The sequence below is a fragment of the Schistocerca gregaria genome, chromosome 2, assembly GCF_023897955.1.
Source record: "Schistocerca gregaria isolate iqSchGreg1 chromosome 2, iqSchGreg1.2, whole genome shotgun sequence".
NCBI lineage: Eukaryota > Metazoa > Arthropoda > Insecta > Orthoptera > Acrididae > Schistocerca > Schistocerca gregaria.
Genome location: NC_064921.1, coordinates 451,425,035 through 451,444,664, shown reverse-complemented (window position 1 = coordinate 451,444,664; position 19,630 = coordinate 451,425,035). Strand labels below are relative to the sequence as shown.

The following is a 19,630-nucleotide window of genomic DNA, read 5'->3' as shown; positions in this document are numbered from 1 at the left end:
GGATTAGTACAGGGAAATAGCCGTGGCGCGGTACGTTTGTACCGTTTTGTATCGAGACAAATTTCTATAACGAAGGTGTCCCTACAGGAAGACGTTCGAAACAATTGATCGGCGTCTTAGGGAACACGGAAAATTCCAGCCTATGACTCGCGACTGGGGAAGATCTAGAGCGACGAGGACACCTGCAATGGACGAGGCAATTCTTCGTTCAGTTGATGATAACCCTAATGTCAGTGTCAGAGAAGTTTCTACTGTACAAGGTAACGTTGACCACGTCACTGTATGGAGAGTGCTACGGGAGAAACAGGTGTTTCCGTACCATGTACAGCGTGTGCAGGCATTATCAGCAGCCGATTGGCATCCACGGGTACACCTCTGCGAATGGTTCATCCAACAATCTGTCAATCCTCATTTCAGTGCAAATGTTCTCTTTACGGATGAGGCTTCAGTCCAATGTGATCAAATTGTAAACTTCCACAATCAACAGGTGTGGGCTGACGAGAACCCTTACGCAATTGTCCAATCACGTCATCAACACAGATTTTCTGTGAACGTTTGGGCAGGCATAGTTAGTGATGTTTTGATTGGGCCCCATGTTCTTCCACCTACGCTCAGTGGAGCACGTTATCATGATTTCATACGAGATACTCTACTTGTGCTGCTGGAATATGTGCCTGTACAAGTACGACACGTCGTTCATGCACGATGGAGCTCCTGCACATTTCAGTCGAAGTGTTAGTATGCTTCTCAAAAACAGATTCGGTGACCGATGTATTGGTAGAGGCGGACCAATTCCATGGCCTCCACGCTCTCCTGACCTTAACTCTCTTAACTTTCATTTATGGAGCCATTTGGAAGCTCTTGTCTACGCAACCCCGGTACCAAATGAAGAGACTCGAGCCATTTGAAAGCTCTTGTCTACGCAACCCCGGTACCAAATGAAGAGACTCGAGCCATTTGAAAGCTCTTGTCTACGCAACCCCGGTACCAAATGAAGAGACTCGTCGTGCTCGTATTGTGGACGGCTGTGATACAATACGCCATTCTCCAGGGCTGCATCAGCGCATCAGAGATTCCATGCGACGGAGGGTGGATGCATATATCCTCGCTAACGGAGGACATTTTGAACATTTCCTGTAAAAAAGTGTTTGAAGTCACGCTGGGACGTTCTGTTCCCGTGTGTTTCCATTGAATGATTAATGTGGTTTGAAGAGGAGTAATAAAATGAAGTCTAACATGGAAAGTAAGAGTTTCCAACACATGTCCACATAACGTATTTTCTTTCCTTGAGTGTGAGGAATGTTAACTGAAAGTTTGGCCGTACCTTTTTGTAACACGCTGTATATGAGTTACCGACCGCAGCGCCGTGTTCTGCCTGTTTACATATCTCTGTATCGGTGTACAAATGCCTGTACCCATTTTTTTTTTTTGGCGCTCCGGTGTACATTTGTGTGTGTGTACGTGTGCGTGCGTGTACTTGTGTGTGTACCTGTATGCGTGTGTGAGTGTGTGTGTGTTTGCGTGTGTGTGTGCCTAAAGTTGTGTGTGTGTCGGTGAGTGCAGCGAACCCTGTCGCCAATATTATTAGGTTTCGCACAATAAGATGGGTGAAGAGCGAAGCTGTATCTGGCTCGGCGCTGTATAGCCAATCTGAGGGCGGACAAGTGTGCCGTGTTCCCACGAAGGCCCCGAGGTGACGGCACGGCGGAGCGTCGCTTCGCCGACGGCGTCCTGTTGCCGGCTCGTACAGTTCTGCGCAAAAGCAGATTTGTCGAGCGCCTGCGTCGTGTTGCGCTGGGGCGGCGGGCTCCAATCCGATAAGACAAGTTTGATGGGAAGTGTAATTTCGTTTGGCCGCCAGCCAGGCAAACAGCGCAAGTTACGTGAGCAGTGAGCGGCGGCGGCGCCTGCGACAGACATGCGACCCCAGGCCGTAACGACCGCCACCCGTGTCGCCGCCGCCGCCGTCGCCGCCCACGGCTCTGCAGGAATAACTCACAGCCCTGGGGCGTAGCGCGCGTGCGCCACAATATTGCCAGCCAGAATACGTCTGCAACACCGAAATGAGATTCATGATCAATCTGAGCGAATCAGCGACGCGCGGAATACGTGTCGCACCGGTCGATTCGCACATCAGTGGCAGATGTTACGCGGTTGTAAACCACGCTCCAGTCATGTGAAACAATGGGGTATAATCCTACCAGTAAGAAAATGAATTTACATATACTCATTCCCTGAAAACCACTGACGTGCATAGCAAGGATTACTAAGAAACTTATCATATATTGAAATTTACATGTCTCTGTGCGCGCTAAAATTAGGCTAATCTTGAGTTTCTTGTATCTACAGGCCCGGTACGTAGGGTCTGAACAATATTTAAATGATTCTAGACTCTTCACTCAATACTGGTCCTGGAACCGGTTCAAATATGATTTCACCGGATAAGTATTCCAATGCATCAGCCTAGGAAGGTATTTTATTTCTATGACGCTCTCTCCTGAATTAAACAGAAGGGTTCAATTGTCTCTGACAATACGTTCACAATATGCTCTGTTATTCATATTCGCCGTCTCTATCTTAAATACCTGAGTCGTATTCTAGGATGAAACTCACAAGAGTGGTCCGTGTGCGGCACGCGTTCGTGCCGTCTATTGCTTGACAGCTTGTCTTTGCAGTTGTAGCCTCTCGTTTCTTAATCGGTTTACTGGCATTGCTGCTTTACTTGACCGTGAGTGGCAGCAGCAGCGCTTATAGATAAGTAAACTGCCGTACTATCTCTGGAGCGACCGCTAGTATTTCCGGGTCCTGGTCTGTCGAGAGTTCAGCCGGGATGGAGCTCCAGTAAGGTCTGGACAGCCAGTATTCTCCGACCGCTGGCAACACACATACACTGTCCGATGGATGTAGACTGCAGCGGGAACGACCGTTGGTTGGTCGTTCGGTCGGCCGTCTCATCGGGCGACGTGTATTTGGTCTTTTAACTGTTTCCGGGCCTCGGCATATGGTCATCTTGTCGGAAGTGGGTCGGTTCCTTCCTTGTGCAGAGATGCCTGGTGGCCAATGGCCAAGTGCTCCCTCTGCATGGTTGGGTCCGAGCCAGTGTCTCTGGGTCGTCTTGCGTCCGAAGGCAGTCAGGATTGAGCTCCATTGAGGTCCAGACTTTGGGTACGATCCCGACCGTTGCCGGGCCCCCTCAGTTGGTCATCTTGCGGGACGTGAGTCGATTCCTTGCTTGTGCGGAGATGTCTGGTGGCCAGTGGTCAAGTGTTCCCTCTTCATAAATGGATCCGAGCCAGTGTCTCCGGATCGTCGTGCGTCTGAAGGAGTTGGGACGGAGCGTCCAGTGAGATACGGACAGCCAGTACTCGCCGACCGCTGGCGACACACATGCAGTGTCCGACGGAAGGAGACTGGAGCGGGAACGACCGTTGGTTGGTCGTTCGGTCGGCTATCTCATCGGGCGACGTGTATTCTGTCTTTCGACTATTTTTGGGCCTCGTCAGTTGGTCATTTTGCGGGACGTGTGTCGGTTCCTTTCTGGTGCAGAGATGTCGGGTGGCCAATTGGCAAGTGTTACCTCTGCATGGTTGGGTCCGAGCCAGTGTGACCTGGTCGCCGTGTCTCCGAGTTCCGAACGGACATGGAGTTGAGTCGGGATGGAGGTGCAGTGATGTCCGGAGAGCCAAGACTCGCCCGACCTTTGCTAACACACATGACGTGAGTGGGGACAACCTTGGTTGGTCGTTCGGTCGGTCGTCTCACCGCACGACTTGTCTTTGGTCGCTGACCGCTTCTGGGTTCTCCGTGTGTGTCGACTTGTGATTCGTCCTTATTGTTACAAAGTCATTGCTTTCAGCATTGTTCGAGTTCTTGTGGAAGTGTTTTCTTGGAACTGTGTCTAGTTTGTGTAATTTAGACTGAGCAGTTAATTTTAATGCTGTCTGCGCACTGAGCAGCAGTCGGTCGTTTGGGACACCACAGCGAGGAAGTCACCGCGGGTAGTTCATTAGCGTAGTGTTCCGCAGAGTGTTTTTCCTCGTCGTATGGTTCAAAATGGTTCAAATGGCTCTGAGCACTATGGGACTTAACATCTATGGTCATCAGTCCCCTAGAACTTAGAACTACTTAAACCTAAGTAACCTAAGGACATCACACAACACTCAGCCATCACGAGGCAGAGAAAATCCCTGACCCCGCCGGGAATCGAACCCGGTAACCCGGGCGTGGGAAGCGAGAACGCTACCGCACGACCACGAGATGCGGGTCCTCGTCGTATGATGCTGTCTGGCACGGCGTGTATTTCGACAGCCCTTGGTGTTTGTTCTTTTTTTTGTATGATTATTGTGCCTTGGCTGCATTTAAACTGTGATTTTCTTTTAGTCTCACTTAGGCTAGTGTTCCAGACCTTCAGCCCTCATTAATTTAGTTATTTCAATTTTAAAATAAGGCCTTCAGCCAACATAAATTAAGGTTTCAATATTGAATTGTTTAAAAGTTATTTGAAAACATTAGATTTCGCTCTATTTTAAATCTTTCTTATTCAGGCCTTAAGCCTTCAATTCTTCAATGTTCAGTATGTGGCCTTCAGCCGAGCTTTTATGTAATTTTTTTCTTTATTTTTTAACTGAGGCCTTCAGGCGTATGAATTCCTTAATGCAGTTTTAATAATTGAAATCAGCCGTATTGTTTTTGAATCCTTTCAAGGGTACGTGTGATTAAGTGTTTTCAGGAAAATAAAGATTTTGTACTTTGTGCAACTAACAGTAACTGACTTTGGCCCTTTTCCACAACTACAACCTGATCCACTCTGCCCTGCGAATCCAGATTGTAAAGCGTTTTGTACTTACTATTATTTGTAGCTACCTACACGGCCTAGTAGCGTTTTTGTGACCTACGCCTGCTTTTGACTTCAAAGTACATTAAACATCCGCAACCTCTGGTGGCAGCACTAGCAGTGGAGGGTATATAAAACATGACTCGGGGACGCGGAAAACAGTGTTGGAATTGTCGTAATGTAAAAATTGTTTCATTTACCTGAAGTACAACCGGGAATGATCATTGGCTTTCAGCCCAAGAGTGAAAGATTTTCCGAAATGACTCTGCTTTTAAACTGTTTCCGTGCTACCAGGTTTAAAGTACAACGTGCATGCAAAATGGCACTATCCAATTTGATGCCACACAGACCTCTGCAGCAGGTCCATGGTTTATGCAGGCATTCTGCCTATGGAGAAGGCTTGAATTTGCACTCCTATACAGCAACTGGACGACCACTCAGTGGCGACAAGTGGCCTTTCCAGGTGAAAAACGTTTTATGCTCCATCGGACAGATGTCAAATATGCTGAAACCAACCGGAAAAGCCTAGGAGTTATGGTCTTCGGAATGTCTTCATGTCATTCCGTTGTGGATCTCGTCATTCTGGTTCAACGGATCAACACACGTATGCAAAATGGTTCAAATGGCACTGAGCACTATAGGACTTAACATCTTATGTCATCAGTCCCCTAGAACTTAGAACTACTTAAACCTAACTAACCTAAGGACATCACACACATCCATGCCCGAGGCAGGATTCGAACATGCGACAGTAGCGGTCGTGCGGTTCCAGACTGAAGCGCTTATAACCGCTCGGCCACTCCGGCCTGCCACACGTATGCATCTACCCCTTCAGACCATGTCCAGCCCTACATGAAGTTCGTTCTTCCTCGGCAGGGTGTCACCCACCAGCAGGAAAGCCCGACGTGTCATATAGCTTTCAGTGTAAGTACGTAGTTAAGAACATCAGGATGAGTTTACCCTACTCTTCTGGTCACAAAACTCTCCTGATTTATGCGCTATTGAGGATCTGTGGGACCATTTAGATCGGGCTGTGCGTGCCATGGATCCTCAGCCAAGAAACATAGCGTAGGCTGGCCAAGGTAGTCGACTCGCTGTGGGTCTCTGTTTCTGTCGGTATCTTCGAGAACCTATCTGATTCTCTTCCTGGATGTCTCATGCTGCCGGAGGTGATTATTCAGTCTTCTTAAGGTGATCACATTACTGGGCCACCGTACATTTTCTCAACCTTAGCTGCGATATAGCCTATACCAACAAACCTCTACTCGTGGGTGTATCAGTTTAATGACACCAGTTATGATTCAAATGGAAACCGTTTCTGCATTTTGTGAAGTACAAACTTTGACATTTTTGTACACTTAAAGCAATTTTCAATCGTTTCACTGAGGGAGGTGACGCAGTGGTTTGCATACTGGCCTCGCATCCGGGAGGGCGACAGTTCAAACCGGCGTCCGGCCACCGTGAGTTATGTTTTCCGTGATTTCCCTAAATCGCTTCAGACAAATGCCGGGATGGTTCCTTTGAAGGAGTATGACCGACTTCTTTCCCATCCTTCCCTAAGGTAAGGGGACCCATGATCAGGCTGTTTGGTCCCCTCCCCCAAATCAACCAACCAATCGTTTCATCACATTTAAAACATGTCAAAGACTGTCGAAGTACTCTGCAGGTGTTTCCAGATGTTACTTGGTTATTCATAAGCGAGTTTCCGGTTTTAGAAGACGACTGCTCGAAAACTGCTAGACACGCTGGATCAGCAGGCATCGCAGTGGATGAAGCATCTGTCCTAGTTTAGATTCGTAATGAGCGCCGTGCCACTGATGTGGAGAACCAAGAAAACCAGCTTCCACTGCTAATAAGAACTTTATTAAGTCCATAACGATTTCTGTCACTTATGAGGCCATTTTCCAGCAGATCTGAAAAATGTACTTTTTTGCGTTGCATTTCTACAGCACAGTTTTCGGAGCCACTTGAAAGTGGACTGATCCGACTGCGACTGGAGTAGCTTTATATTATTTGCGGAGTCAGCGTGCTCCAAACATGGAGAAAGTAACAGGTGTAGAGTACAACAGAAGGCGTCAGGCGTGTAAGAATATTGAGGCAAATCGTTGACACTTTATGGCCGCAACGAAGTAGTTCGCCCCTGCATGTAGGCAACCCACTCAACATTGTACCAGAGTGGGCAACATCTCTCCTTTCTAGGCAATTCGAGTCACAGGTTTCTATGCTCTGCTTGCATGTATTGACGTTTGCCGCGTCACAAACGGCCTCATCATTGAGCACACGCAATATAATTTGAAAACTAGGATGCTTCATCGAATGACACGTGTCAGTTTTCCGTATGCTTTGCAGCTTTCACGCAGTCGTCTTCTGAAACCCGAAACGTTCTTACGAATAATCCCTGAACTTCGGTACAAATGTGAACATCATCTTCGAAACTTTTAAGGCAGTTCTGGCCACTGAGAGGAAAACCGCACGTAATGCTACACGTGTGGGAGTCCTGTGTGGGTCAACGCTCGGCGTGTGTCGTATTTGTCAGGGCTTTCTCTGGAATACTCACCGCAGTGCGACATTTCATTTATTATTACGGTGTGGTATATTGCGGTCGCCCCCAGTCTCTGCCCTTCAGCAGAATCGTTGTGTCGGCGCTGTTTATCCTTTGCTATTGGTTCGTAGTACAAAGGACGTTCACAAGTCCAGTGGCTATTTACACAAAAGGATGAAATCTGTCGATCTATTGACACAAGGTTTTTAAAATGGAATGGGAAAAACAAAAGAGAGAGCTGGTAATTCTCTGTACTCACAATGCAGTCGCATAACCGAATATTAGCAAAAATTTGCTATGACACGACATTAAAATACCGTGGAGAAACAATTTAGAGATTTGGTTGAGAAAGAAAGTGCAGAAAACAACAGCAATCGAGAGACATATATCGTTGTACTGTACGATAAAAAGCACATTTGCAGTCAGCCACGGAGCACACGAAGGGTAATTGTGCTAAATTTGAAGCCATGGAGCACGTGAAGAAATTGGTGGCATTAATAGTAAAGTTTCTGAAGTCACATGCATCATTCCACAATCTGCTGAAACAGTTTCCAATGGAGAGGAAGAGTCTGGAAAATTTATACATTACTGCAAATTACGTTCCTTAAGTCAAGGGACATACTTGGAAAAATTTTTCCTTGTCAAACCCGCTATTGTTTAAATTATGAAGGGAATGGAGTGCAGTAACGAAAATTACCACATGGATTGCAGACCATGCGTTCCAGACCTAACATTTTATTTGAACTTTACTGCACACTATCCACGGTAAGATAGTGAAAGATGAGAAAAAACTTATTTCTCTTCTGATTCGGATTCATTTAGAAAAGAAGTCGCGTTCTAGGAGCGACATATTCTGACACAGCGCAGTTTCCTGTCTTACCTGCGTTAAAGAAAATGGAAAGTCTGAAGGACTCATTGTAGACTTGAAACAGCTACAAGAAGAGTTTTCTAAATTTTTGAAGACACAGCCTATATAATATCTGCTTTAAAGCTGCTTTACGCGCCATTTCTCGTTTCTCTTGAAAGCGCCGCTGTGCAAACGGCCCAGGCTGTTTACATTTTCTTACTCTGGTAGAGTTTCCACGTCTCCATAACCAGGTCACCATACGGGTGTGAAATACCTTTTTTTTACGAAACTAGACAAGTGACGATTATGTGGAACCCTGAGAGGGAAAAACTAAGATTTTCTGTGTCCCTTTGTACGCTGAAAGTCTGTTCGAGATAAAAATTATGTCTTCAGCAAGCCTAAAAGTATTACATGTTACTGCGAATGTATTTTGTTTGTCATCTGTTTTGTTAAGAAACGTGGAAGTCGTAAGCAGAGTGACTGCATTTCCAGTTAAATGCGACTTGTTTTTAGTTTCCGCTCTTGGTTATTCCGCATGCTCAGTCAGTGTGCCATGGGTGTGGGGGAAATGTGCAGCCAGGCTGTGCGCTTTGGCACTCACATTCTCGAACCGAAATCTTGGCTGCCTTTGCTCTAAGATTGCTGCTAATATTGTCTTCCAGGTCCTTGTATGCGGCAGTAGCAGTCTATCTTTGAGACATCCCTTGAAATAAAACAAAAGATAAAGGGTTTGGTGATATTTCAGTTGAATGATTTACTTGCATTGGGTCTTTATAGCCATCTTCAGATGTGTATTACACATGAGGTGTAAACATGTCTAACTTCCCAGATTCCCACAGCTATGCTGAATGTTGTGGGATAACGTAACTAATTATGTGTATACACTACCAGTCAGGGCGATACAGGCGGCCGGGATGGCCGAGCGGTTCTAGGCGCTACAACCTGGAACCGCGCGACTGCTACGGTGGCAGGTTCGAATCCTGCCTCCGTCATGGATGTGTATGATGTCCTTAGGTTAGTTAGGTTTAAGTAGTTCTAAGTTCTAGGGGATTGATGACCACAGCAGTTAAGCCCCATAGTGCTCACAGGCATCTGGACCATTTTTCAGGGTGAAAGAGTTACAGGTGGGTCGGATGGTAAGCTGCACTTGTTACTGATGCCTAGTCAGCAGTAGAGTAACCATCAGCAGATCGTATATGTCCCAAATAATCATCTGGAAAGAGTGGAATGTGCACCTATAGCGGTGGGCAGCAACAACAGAAGCAGCATAGCTATATACTAAATGATGGTCAGACTGAGGGTCAAGGTTGACAGTAATCGAGACCTAAAAGCATGTATCAGAACCAGCAACTTCTGTTACGCCGTAAGCGAAGTTCAGTGCAGATAATGACAGGTGAACGTTTACAGGTCCAGTTGTCAGCAGGAGCAGACTGTGTGTGTGTGTGTGTTTGTGGTTTGTGTTTGTGTGTGTGTGTGTGTGTGTGTGTGTGTGTGTGTGTGTGTGTGTGTATACTTAGCATGGCTCACCTACAAATAGGGAGAGATGAGCAGTTACTAACAGATTTTTTTCCTGTCGTCACAACTCAAGGCTCACAGCCATTTGAAAATGGCCTTTCAAATATTCAAATGTGTGTGAAATCTTATGGGACTCAACTGCTAAGATCTTGAGTCCCGAAGCTTACACACTACTCAACCTAAATTATCCTAAGGACAAACACACACACCTATACCCGATCGAGGACTCGAACCTCCCGTCGGGACCAGCCGCACAGTCCATGACCTCTGACCTCTCTGCTAATCCCGCGTAGCCGAAAGTGGCCTTTATGGCTGAACCCAGAAAACATAATTGCAACTTAGGCTGTTATTTTATTTCAGGTAATTACTGCAGATGCGGGCACTGAACTATCATGGTGCACATGATGGACTGGTAAATAATTTATCCCCTACCACAGCTGGAGTGTCGGCAGCTGCTGCAGCAGCTGTTGTGTGTGTAGTAAGAGTGGCTCAGCTAGGGTGAGGAGCACAGATAGGCACTGACACCTGGCAGCGGGCAGCAGCAGCGGCACCACCACCACCACCTAGTGTGTATACTAAGAGGGGTTCCGCTGGACAGAGCTACTGACCCCTGGCAGCAGGCAGCAGCAGCAGCAGGTGGGCGAGGGCGGCTCCCGTGTCGTGCGCCAGCAGCGTGACGCGCTGCGGGTCACCGCCGAAGGCCGCCACGTTGAGCCGCAGCCACGTCAGCAGCGACACGGCGTCCTGCAGCGCCAGGTCGCCCGCCGCGTTCGGCCCGCTGCGCGTCCTCAGGAACCCTGCGGCCACCACAAACCACGCTCCACTTCCAGCTCTATCTCCATCTACACCAATTTATGTATACTATAGGTAGAGAAGCTACAAATTCACAGTACTACGAATGTCAGAGTCAACGTTATTAATACTAGATGTCACAGTATACTACACAGGGTCCACATGAAGGCGGTACGCCCAGGTGGTGGAAGCGAAACCAACACTAGCTTTGAAGTTTCCTTCATAATATGAACGCAGCGCATGCAATGATAATTTGTATTTGCGGTGTCAGCCCTGGCAATCCCTTCCATAATTTGTCTTTAATTTTTAGTAACGGATTTTATGTGTTGTAGAAACTTTTCTGCCCTAGAAGAATGTCCACATTGCTGTAAACAGTGCTGTATTTTATAGTGATTCTGTCAAGCCTCAGTGACGGATTTCTGAGCCAACAAGGTTTTCCCTTCGGAAGTACCCATGTCTTTTTATGAACAGCTATATTCGTTTCCTGTGCTACACCGCTGCATGCGAACAAGCTCGTCAGTCGTCTTTTCCTCGTGCCTCGTCCTGGAGTCCACAGACACAACTAGTGGGGTATCATTCGTGCACGCAACGTCACTTTTAGAAGTATCTGCTCAGTCTACAGATATAATCGGGGTTCAGTACTGAGGAGCCACTTATGGAGTTTTGGGGCAGAACTTGGTAATCTCTGCCTCGCAGTCCCACCTACGGTACATCTATTATAATAATGGACAAAGACCTTGTTGAGACTTTAGGGGACCCAAAATCTCAGAGGCGTGCGAAGATTATCGAATGTCCCCGAGATGCTAATCATGAACGAAACCGAATATTTGGAAGTAAAATTTTTTTATAGTTTCAAGAAGTCTATTAATCTCATCATCTTTGAACTTTCCTCTTCTGAATCCATGCTGGCAGTGGTTCACACCCAACACCGGCACCCGGTAAAAAAGTAGACCCTCCTGAACTTTGGCCAAAACGCTAAATAAGCAAATGGGTCTATAGCTTTTCGGTCATGCTGGATATTCATCCTTTCCCTTTATAATCACCACTGTGTTAGCCTTTTCCTAATCGCCGGAATCCTACCTACTCGCAACGCCTCGTTTAGTACTACTGTGAAATAAGGTACTATCAGTAGACCTGTGACACTGTCGGTGTTTATTTTGTCATCACGAAATAGCGTTGTTACCTGGTATTCTCCCCTCCTTCCAGATTTTATTGAGACATTCTCTCTGCGAACTTTAGACATGACAGGAGGCCCGCTAACAGTTTCATTCAAAAACGTAGCATCCATATATCAGAATACAGATAACTTCTTTGAAAATTCTCCGAGAGTATTCTTTTAATTTCCTGAAGTAGTGATTTGTAGCTCACCTTAATTGCCCTGTATTCATGGCGCCTCGCAGCGCACTCTGATTACCTTAAATCCCGTTAATAACCTCTTTTTTTTACCCTTCACCTCAACGTGTAAATTTCTGTGCACCAATTGGGATCGTAACTTGACTTTTTATGTCTTCATTAACGATATAAAAGGCCTGTTTTCTTTGCACGAGTTCAGTTAGTAACTGCATACCTACGTATACATGTACCAGACGCGAATCCATCGGAAATACTGCAGTGTACACGACTAAGCCATGAGAACCAGTTGTACTGATTTCTAAATCAGTACTTTTCATTCGCATCTGCTGCCACAAGGAGACATGCAGCCCTTTCATTCAGAGCTACCACCCTGAGTTCATATGCAAAAGGTTCCATGTAATTACAGTACTTACATACATATGCTGATTACAACCCACATGCCTGCCAGTCGTTGACTTATACTGTGAAGATATGGTTTGCACATAGGTGTGGCATCTTAGTGAGTATGAATGTCCTACTTTTATTGACAGTGGCAGACATTGCTTCTAAATGGTCAGTAGGTGTTACCGTATCCGCAGGAAAATATGGAAGAATATTGTTTCTACAGTACGGTTCTTGTAAACAGACGGTTTAAAAACCCAACTTGTCGATTAGTTTTAGAGTTTCGGTCATAGCTTCTTCACTTCGCGCAGCATTAACCTGTTACTCTTGTATGCATATCGAATGTGAACAAAGCCCGCCGGGGGTTAAAGCATTTGCATCTACTCGCTTTTACAAAATCCATATATAATGTCTCGATGTCGAATGGCACAATTCTTCTCGTGAACATCCTCCGAAGGAGGTCGCTCAGTGGTTTAAACTCCGTTGGCAAATCATTCAACCTCAAAAGAATGCTCTGATGTTTCGGGTATGGGATACATTATAGATTTCCTTTTAGAATGCCCGACTCTAATAACATGATGATGAACAACTTGCAAAACACCGAAGTCCTTCAACATACTTAACTAGACATTAACCTCTAAATTGTGAAAAACTAGTTTGTTTATAGCTGAATGTCATTTTAGTAGGTCTTGAAATGTGAGAAACATTTTTTGTTAGATTCGAAGATCTAATTTCTCTGTACTTCAGTGTTTTGCGGTTCTTGATGTCACCTGTATTCGCTCGGTCGGCACACTCCATTCCACGCGAAAATAGGGGACGATCGCCAGGTGATACCGAAGCTGCATGTGCGTGTGTTGCTACTGCAAGTGCAGTAATGATGTCATCACGATCTTCACCTTCAAACACTTTGGCAGGAGCACCTTGTACATACGACATGAATTGAGCAGCTGACAAGTCTTGAAGGCTCCCTTTGCAGGCATCTCTGCACCAGGAACATCCTTCCGTCAGCAGGTCACATCCCACAGATTCACAAGCGGAAGCAGGTGTTTCCCACATGATCTCTCCTCGAAGAAAGTTCAGGAACTTCATCTGGATTGATTCTCAGCGTATAAGAAAACTCATGCTTATCCTGGAGCAGGTCATTAAGAGTCATAATCTCTGTGGGTAAGCTACTTAAATGTTCAGCTTTACTTGCTCAAAAGTAGTGTAGCTCAAGTTCACTTCTCATACAAAACACTGTCACTGAATCATTACCCATTTGAAATACCATATACTAAGTTCATCTGCAACTGTTACCATTCATCTATTCTGTAATATCATGCCATCTATGAAATTCATGAAGCCAAGATGCTGCTCTTTAATAAATTTTGTACTGACTGGTGCTGTGATGTCGTCAAAAAGTGACATTTCTCTCTCTCTGGCAGTACAATGTCAATCATCTGGTGCGAGGCTATGAAAGGGGCTGCTGTTGGCGTACGCTTAATTTACCGCTTTGCCACGCGGTATTAGCCGAGCGGTCTGGGCGCTGCAGTCATGGATTTTTGGGGTCTGTTTCCGGCGGAGGTTCGAGTGCTCCCTCGGGCATGTGTATGTATGTTTGTCATAAGGATAATTTAGATTAAGTAGTGTGTAAGCTTAGGGACTGCTGACCTTAGCAATTGAGTCCCATCAGTTTTCTCACACATTTCTTTACCGCTTTCATTTCGTGTGCAACGCGTCTTTTTATTACTTGATTCGTATAGGTGTCACATGTAGTTGACAACTCTGCATTTACTTGTATTTTTAAACGTGGCCGATATTATACTCTCGTCATTCCAGGTCTTAACAGCATTTCATAAGTTGCACAATATTTCCCAGGCGAGTCCGCTTTTCTAGGCCCTGTTGTGACAACTCGCAGATGTTTGAGTACTCACATTTTTCGTGACTCTCTCCTCCACTAAGGGAGCAAACTGGCTCTCTACACTTACAGATCTTCTTGATGTTAACAAAGTCACAACATCCATAACATTCTGGCGCTGCCACGTAATCTTTCATTCCCAGTTCGTGGTAAGAGATATAAGGCTTTTACTTTTAGTGTAGAAACTTACATATACAGGAGTGACATCCATTACGTAACTAACATTGAGCTTCTCTCAGGTCCAGTTCTTTAGATTCCTTCTTTTGCCTTTTCGCAGGCACGTTAAGGTCAACTTCATCTTCGAGTTCTTTGTCGTCCACATTGTAGGGCACATTGTGCACAGTTATAAGAGGCTTCTCGTTCTATAGTGATTCACGTTTAGCGCTCTGAATCTCATTAGATTTCTCTTGAATCTTTCGGCTCATAACTATCCGTTTCTACTCTGACAACGTGGTTATCTGTTCTGATCGATTTGATCCTAATCTCGTCTACCCTCAGGTATACTGCACTAGTATCTTCTTGATATATTTGACAACTTTGGTCTCAGTGGATCTAATAAAAAGAGTGTTGAATTCTTGTGTAGTGATTTATGTACGCTAGCTGTTGTACCGTACTTAATTATTTTTTTTGAACTTGTGACAGTGACATGAAGGAATAATCATAGTCTCTTGCAGCTATCCTGCTCTAGATGCTCAACAAAGGCTTTCAAAGCTCACAAACGTGTTTAACAGATCATTTGACGTAGCTCTTCTTCTACTTGACTGAGCAACCTGGACTGAAACGTGGCCTATGTGGACACTTTTCTGATCATTTTGCTTCTTGAAGGAGGCTGATGAGGTCATTGCAGATTCTCCAGCCATATTCAATGGTAGCTGAGCAACCCGTATTATACTGGGGCCGTCGATGCGCTTGCGCTCACTTCTGTACACGGCATTGTCTACTGCGATGCGTTATTACGACAGAGAGGCACGCTGTTACGGCTGGTTGCTTCTAGAAACTTCTCGATAAGATACTCTCGGCTGACGCTCCCAGAGTTGATATTGACTGCGGCCGGCCGGGAACGCAGCTGGCGGGCAGTGGTTCGTAGCGACGCGTGATGTCCCAGCTGCTGCAGCTGACGCGGTGCGCCGCTGATGTGACGCAGTTGTTGGGGCTGCGAAACGCGACACATATTCGACCATCGTCTGTTTCTCTACAAATACGACGAGAGAACGCACTTCCATAATTTAACTATGTTCTGTATACATTTCACGACGTCTACCGATTGTACCCGTGGTCTAGGGGTTTAGCCGGCACGGTAGCTCAGCGTGTTCGGTCAGAGGGTTACGTGCCCTCTGTAATAAAAAAATAAACTGAGTTAATCGATCATCAACGAACTAAACGGATGTCTTAAGACGTCCGCCCCGAGCAGAGGCAACGATCAAAAGCGAACAAAATGAGATAAAAAAAGGGGGGTTGCGTCTTTGATTCATAATCAAAACGTCTTCGGTCCCGGGTTCGATCCCCTCCAGTGCATAAATTTTGATAAATAATCAGCATTGGCGGCCAAAGACTTCCGGCATAAGAAGTCAGCCTCATTCTGCCAACGGCCTTGTCAAAGAGGGCGGAGGAGCGGATAGAGGTTCAGGGAACTCTCTGGTCCTAGGGGTCGGAAATTGCCCCTAAGGGCGGAGGAATCAGCGATGTTCAACGACATGAGGATACAGAAGGCAATGGAATCCACTGCATTAAAGACGCGTAACGTGTATCCGCAGGACATGTGGCCTGTAGTTGAAGAAGTGTTATGATGATCTCTCCATTGGCAAAAGATTCCGGAGTGGTCCCCCATTCGGATCTCCGGGAGGGGACTGCCAAGGGGGAGGTTACCATGAGAAAAAAATTTAATAATCAAAGAAAGGATAACGCTCTACGAGTCGGGGCGTGGAATGTCAGAAGCTTGAACGTGGTAAGGAAACTAGAAAATCTGAAAAGGGAAATGCAAAGGCTCAATCTAGATATAGTAGGGGTCAGTAAAGTGAAGTGGAAGGGAGACAAGGATTTCTGGTCGGATGAGTATCGGGTAATATCAACAGCAGTAGAATATGGTATAACTGGTGTAGGATTCGTTATGAATAGGAAGGTAGGGCAGAGGGTGTGTTACTGTGAACAGTTCAGTGACCGTGTTGTTCTAATCAGAATCGAGAGCAGACCAACACCGGCAACGATAGTTCAGGTATACATGCCGACGTCGCAAGCTGAAGATGAACAGATAGAGAAAGTGTATGAGGATATTGAAAGGGTAATGCAGTATGTAAAGGGGGACTGGAATGCAGTTGTAGGGGAAGGAGTAGAAGAAAAGGTTACAGGAGAATATGGACTTGGGACAAGGAATGAAAGAGGAGAAAGACTAATTGAGTTCTGTAGCAAGTTTCAGCTAGTAATAGCGAATACCCTATTCAAGAATCACAAGAGGATGAGGTATACTTGGAAAAGGCAGGGAGATACGGGAAGATTTCAATTATATTACATCATGGTCAGACAGAGATTCCGAAATCAGATATAAGATTGAAAGGCGTACACAGGAGCAGATATAGACTCAGATCACAATATAGTAGTGACGAAGTGTGGGCTGAAGTTCAAGACATTAGTTAGGAAGAATCAATACGTAAAGAGTTTCCAGAATGAGATTTTCACTCTGCAGTGGAGTGTGCGCTGATATGAAACTTCCTGGCAGATTAAAACTGTGTGCCCGACCGAGACTCGAACTCGGGAGCTTTGCCTTTCGCGGGCAAGTGCTCTACCATCTGATCTACCGAAGCACGACTCACGCCCGACACTCACAGCTTTACTTCTGCCAGTATCTCGTCTCCTACCTTCCAAACTTTACAGAAGCTCTTCTGTTCGCAGAATTTAATACGCCAACCTGTTCACGAGAAAAATTTATCTTAATCGACGGACATGTAAAAAGACAGAGTGATAAATAAGACCAAAAACTCTTTTCGTGTTATATCAGCATACATTAAAAATTTCTCGATATTTTTTTCTTTATGTGTAGTGTAAACCTTTCTTCTTGCCGAATTTCATGATTTAGGTCGACAGGGTACCTGCAGGAGATGGTTTACGAGGTCCAAACTTTGAGACATAATTGACCGAATCGTATGATCGAATTGACTCAGAAGCTTAAGTGTTTCAGACCTCCAAGACCACAGAATGTGACGTAATTTCGAACTTTATATACCAACCTGCTTCAGAGAGAAATGGGTTTTAACAGACGAACAGACAGGCAGGTACATTAAAAATGATAAGAAATAATCTTCCGTGTGCTATAGATACAGATTAACAGTTTTCGAATTTCTTTCCTGTGCGTCTTTGCTAATTTCATGATTCGAGGTCAACTGGAAGTTTTGATGAACGGGATTTCAAGCTTCAGAATATCTGACAGAAATGGCGGTATATTATTATTAAATTAACTTACAATCTAAAAATTTATACAGTGCTAAGGACCGTAGTTATTAGTATGTGACGTAAATTCGAGCCTGATGGATCTACTAGTTCCTGCGAAAATTGGTTCTTTCAGTAGGGCAGATATACATCCTGATACAAGCTTGACCTATTTTCTGATAATGAAAAATAATGTTTTTTCTGTTACAATAGAACTATTGTTATGTGTGTGATTCTTGTTTTATCTGTGGAAGCCGATGTAGGCCGCACTTCCTATGTCGGGCATTCGTGAAGTATTTTTGCATCGTTTACCATTTCCTCTCGAAGCAAACTCGGAAGCTTTACCACTTCAACATGTCCGCGGCCATTTTCCTGTCTAATTGTTGGTGTAGTCCTTCCCATTGGAGATAAATGTCTATAATATGTAAGTCACTTCAAGCAGATAGCAAGAAAACCTATTCTGAGACGGTCAACGTCACAAATGTTGCTTTTTTTAATGTGAAAAGAAGATATACTGTTAACATTCCCAGGAGGAATGCTCTGCTGATGATACTTTTCTGTTTGCCGACAGGTACCTCTAGTAAAGTAGATTCTAAAATATGCATTTGAAAATGGGTCTTAGGCCACATTACATTTCATGTTGATGCAGAAGTTAACAATATTTACATGTGATAGAAAGATATCAGATATATGCAGAGGTGTTGTTCTATCGATCACGGGTTATAAACTACAGACAATTTGTAAATGAGCGATTCAGCAATAAAACGCTCACAAGTGTTTGGAATTAACATAGGAACACTTAAACGGTAATTAAGAAGAACTGGTAAATTTTGCAACGAAACTGACTACCAAGCTCGACCGTCACATAGTGGGAGCCTGAGAACTTCAACAGACGTGAAACTAGAAGAATCATTGCACTCATGGTTCTAGCTGAGTAGGAGGAGTTCCTGTTTAAGGTCCAATTTTAGTAGAGAAAGTAGGAGAGATCCATGGAATTCTGAAAACTGAGGAAAGAGTGAAGGATTCGTTAGAATTGGTGACTCAATTTAACCATCGCTAGGGGCTCCAGAAATTACACTTGAGAAAGAGGAAGATACAGTTAGAGATGGAAAAAAGCGGATGCTGATGAAACTGGACTCTACTGGAGGATCATCTCCAGAGAGACTTCAGCCCTCAAACTGAAAGGCGCGCTACCAGACGTAAACCTAATAGAGAAAAGCTGTCTGTGCTTTGTTGCATTAATTCAGCAGGTGGTCACAGACTGAACCTATTCCTTATCGGTAAAGTGAAGAAATTAAACGCATTGAAAAGGGTAATAAATTTACCACATTACTGGATGGATCAGGAAGGAGCCTGGGTTGACAGTGCTATCTTCACACACTAGTTCTGAACTACTGTTGTTTCCGCTGTGTTTGCGTATTTGAGGGAAAAGGTTTACTGGGTAGTGCACTATGTCATCCTGAGAATACGTACTTCTTTCGGGTAATGGAGAAAGTGTTATTAGATATCTTTCACCTAGTGCCACACCACACATACTGTCAATGGACATTCTTTCAGTATTGCTGATTATCAGGCAAACGGCATATGTAAGTTACCGTTTGCTTACCAAATTGTTTATAGGTTCTTTAATAAGATGTCATCTGTCGCCATGTGACTAACTTTCACATATGAGAGATGGCTTTTCACCTTCTTTATACATTTCCACACGTCCAATATTTAGTGAGTCCTGTCCACATTTTCATGTAATTCCCCCTACTGAATTCTTTTTTCCTGTTTAATGTTAACAGGTTGTTCCTCTACTGTAAATCACATAATTTGTTTGCATCGTTATTGGCTTACGTTTGTAAATGCTAATTTCTCATTTGACACCACTCCGGAGCACACTAGATTCAATAAAAATTAAGGAGAGCATTTTTCCTATATCTATAACACGTTCCATTAATACAATATTATTAAGGTTTATACGACAGTAGTTAGATTTTTAGCAGTTTTTCTTTGTGGTTATCGATTCTAGTACGTCAAAACCTGAATATACAGTAGTGACTGAAA

The 19,630-nt window shown here is 44.7% G+C and overlaps 1 protein-coding gene across 1 annotated transcript in view; it reads right to left on the bottom strand.

Annotated features, from left to right (window-relative positions):
• The window catches only part of LOC126325620 (neuroligin-2-like), a 402,316-nt gene that overhangs the window by 146,265 nt on the left and 236,421 nt on the right, over window positions 1-19,630 (bottom strand). Inside the window, exon 5 of the mRNA XM_049995264.1 lies at window positions 10,347-10,535. Within this exon, the coding sequence (XP_049851221.1) occupies window positions 10,347-10,535 (189 nt within the window). The remainder of the gene's footprint in view (window positions 1-10,346; window positions 10,536-19,630) is intronic.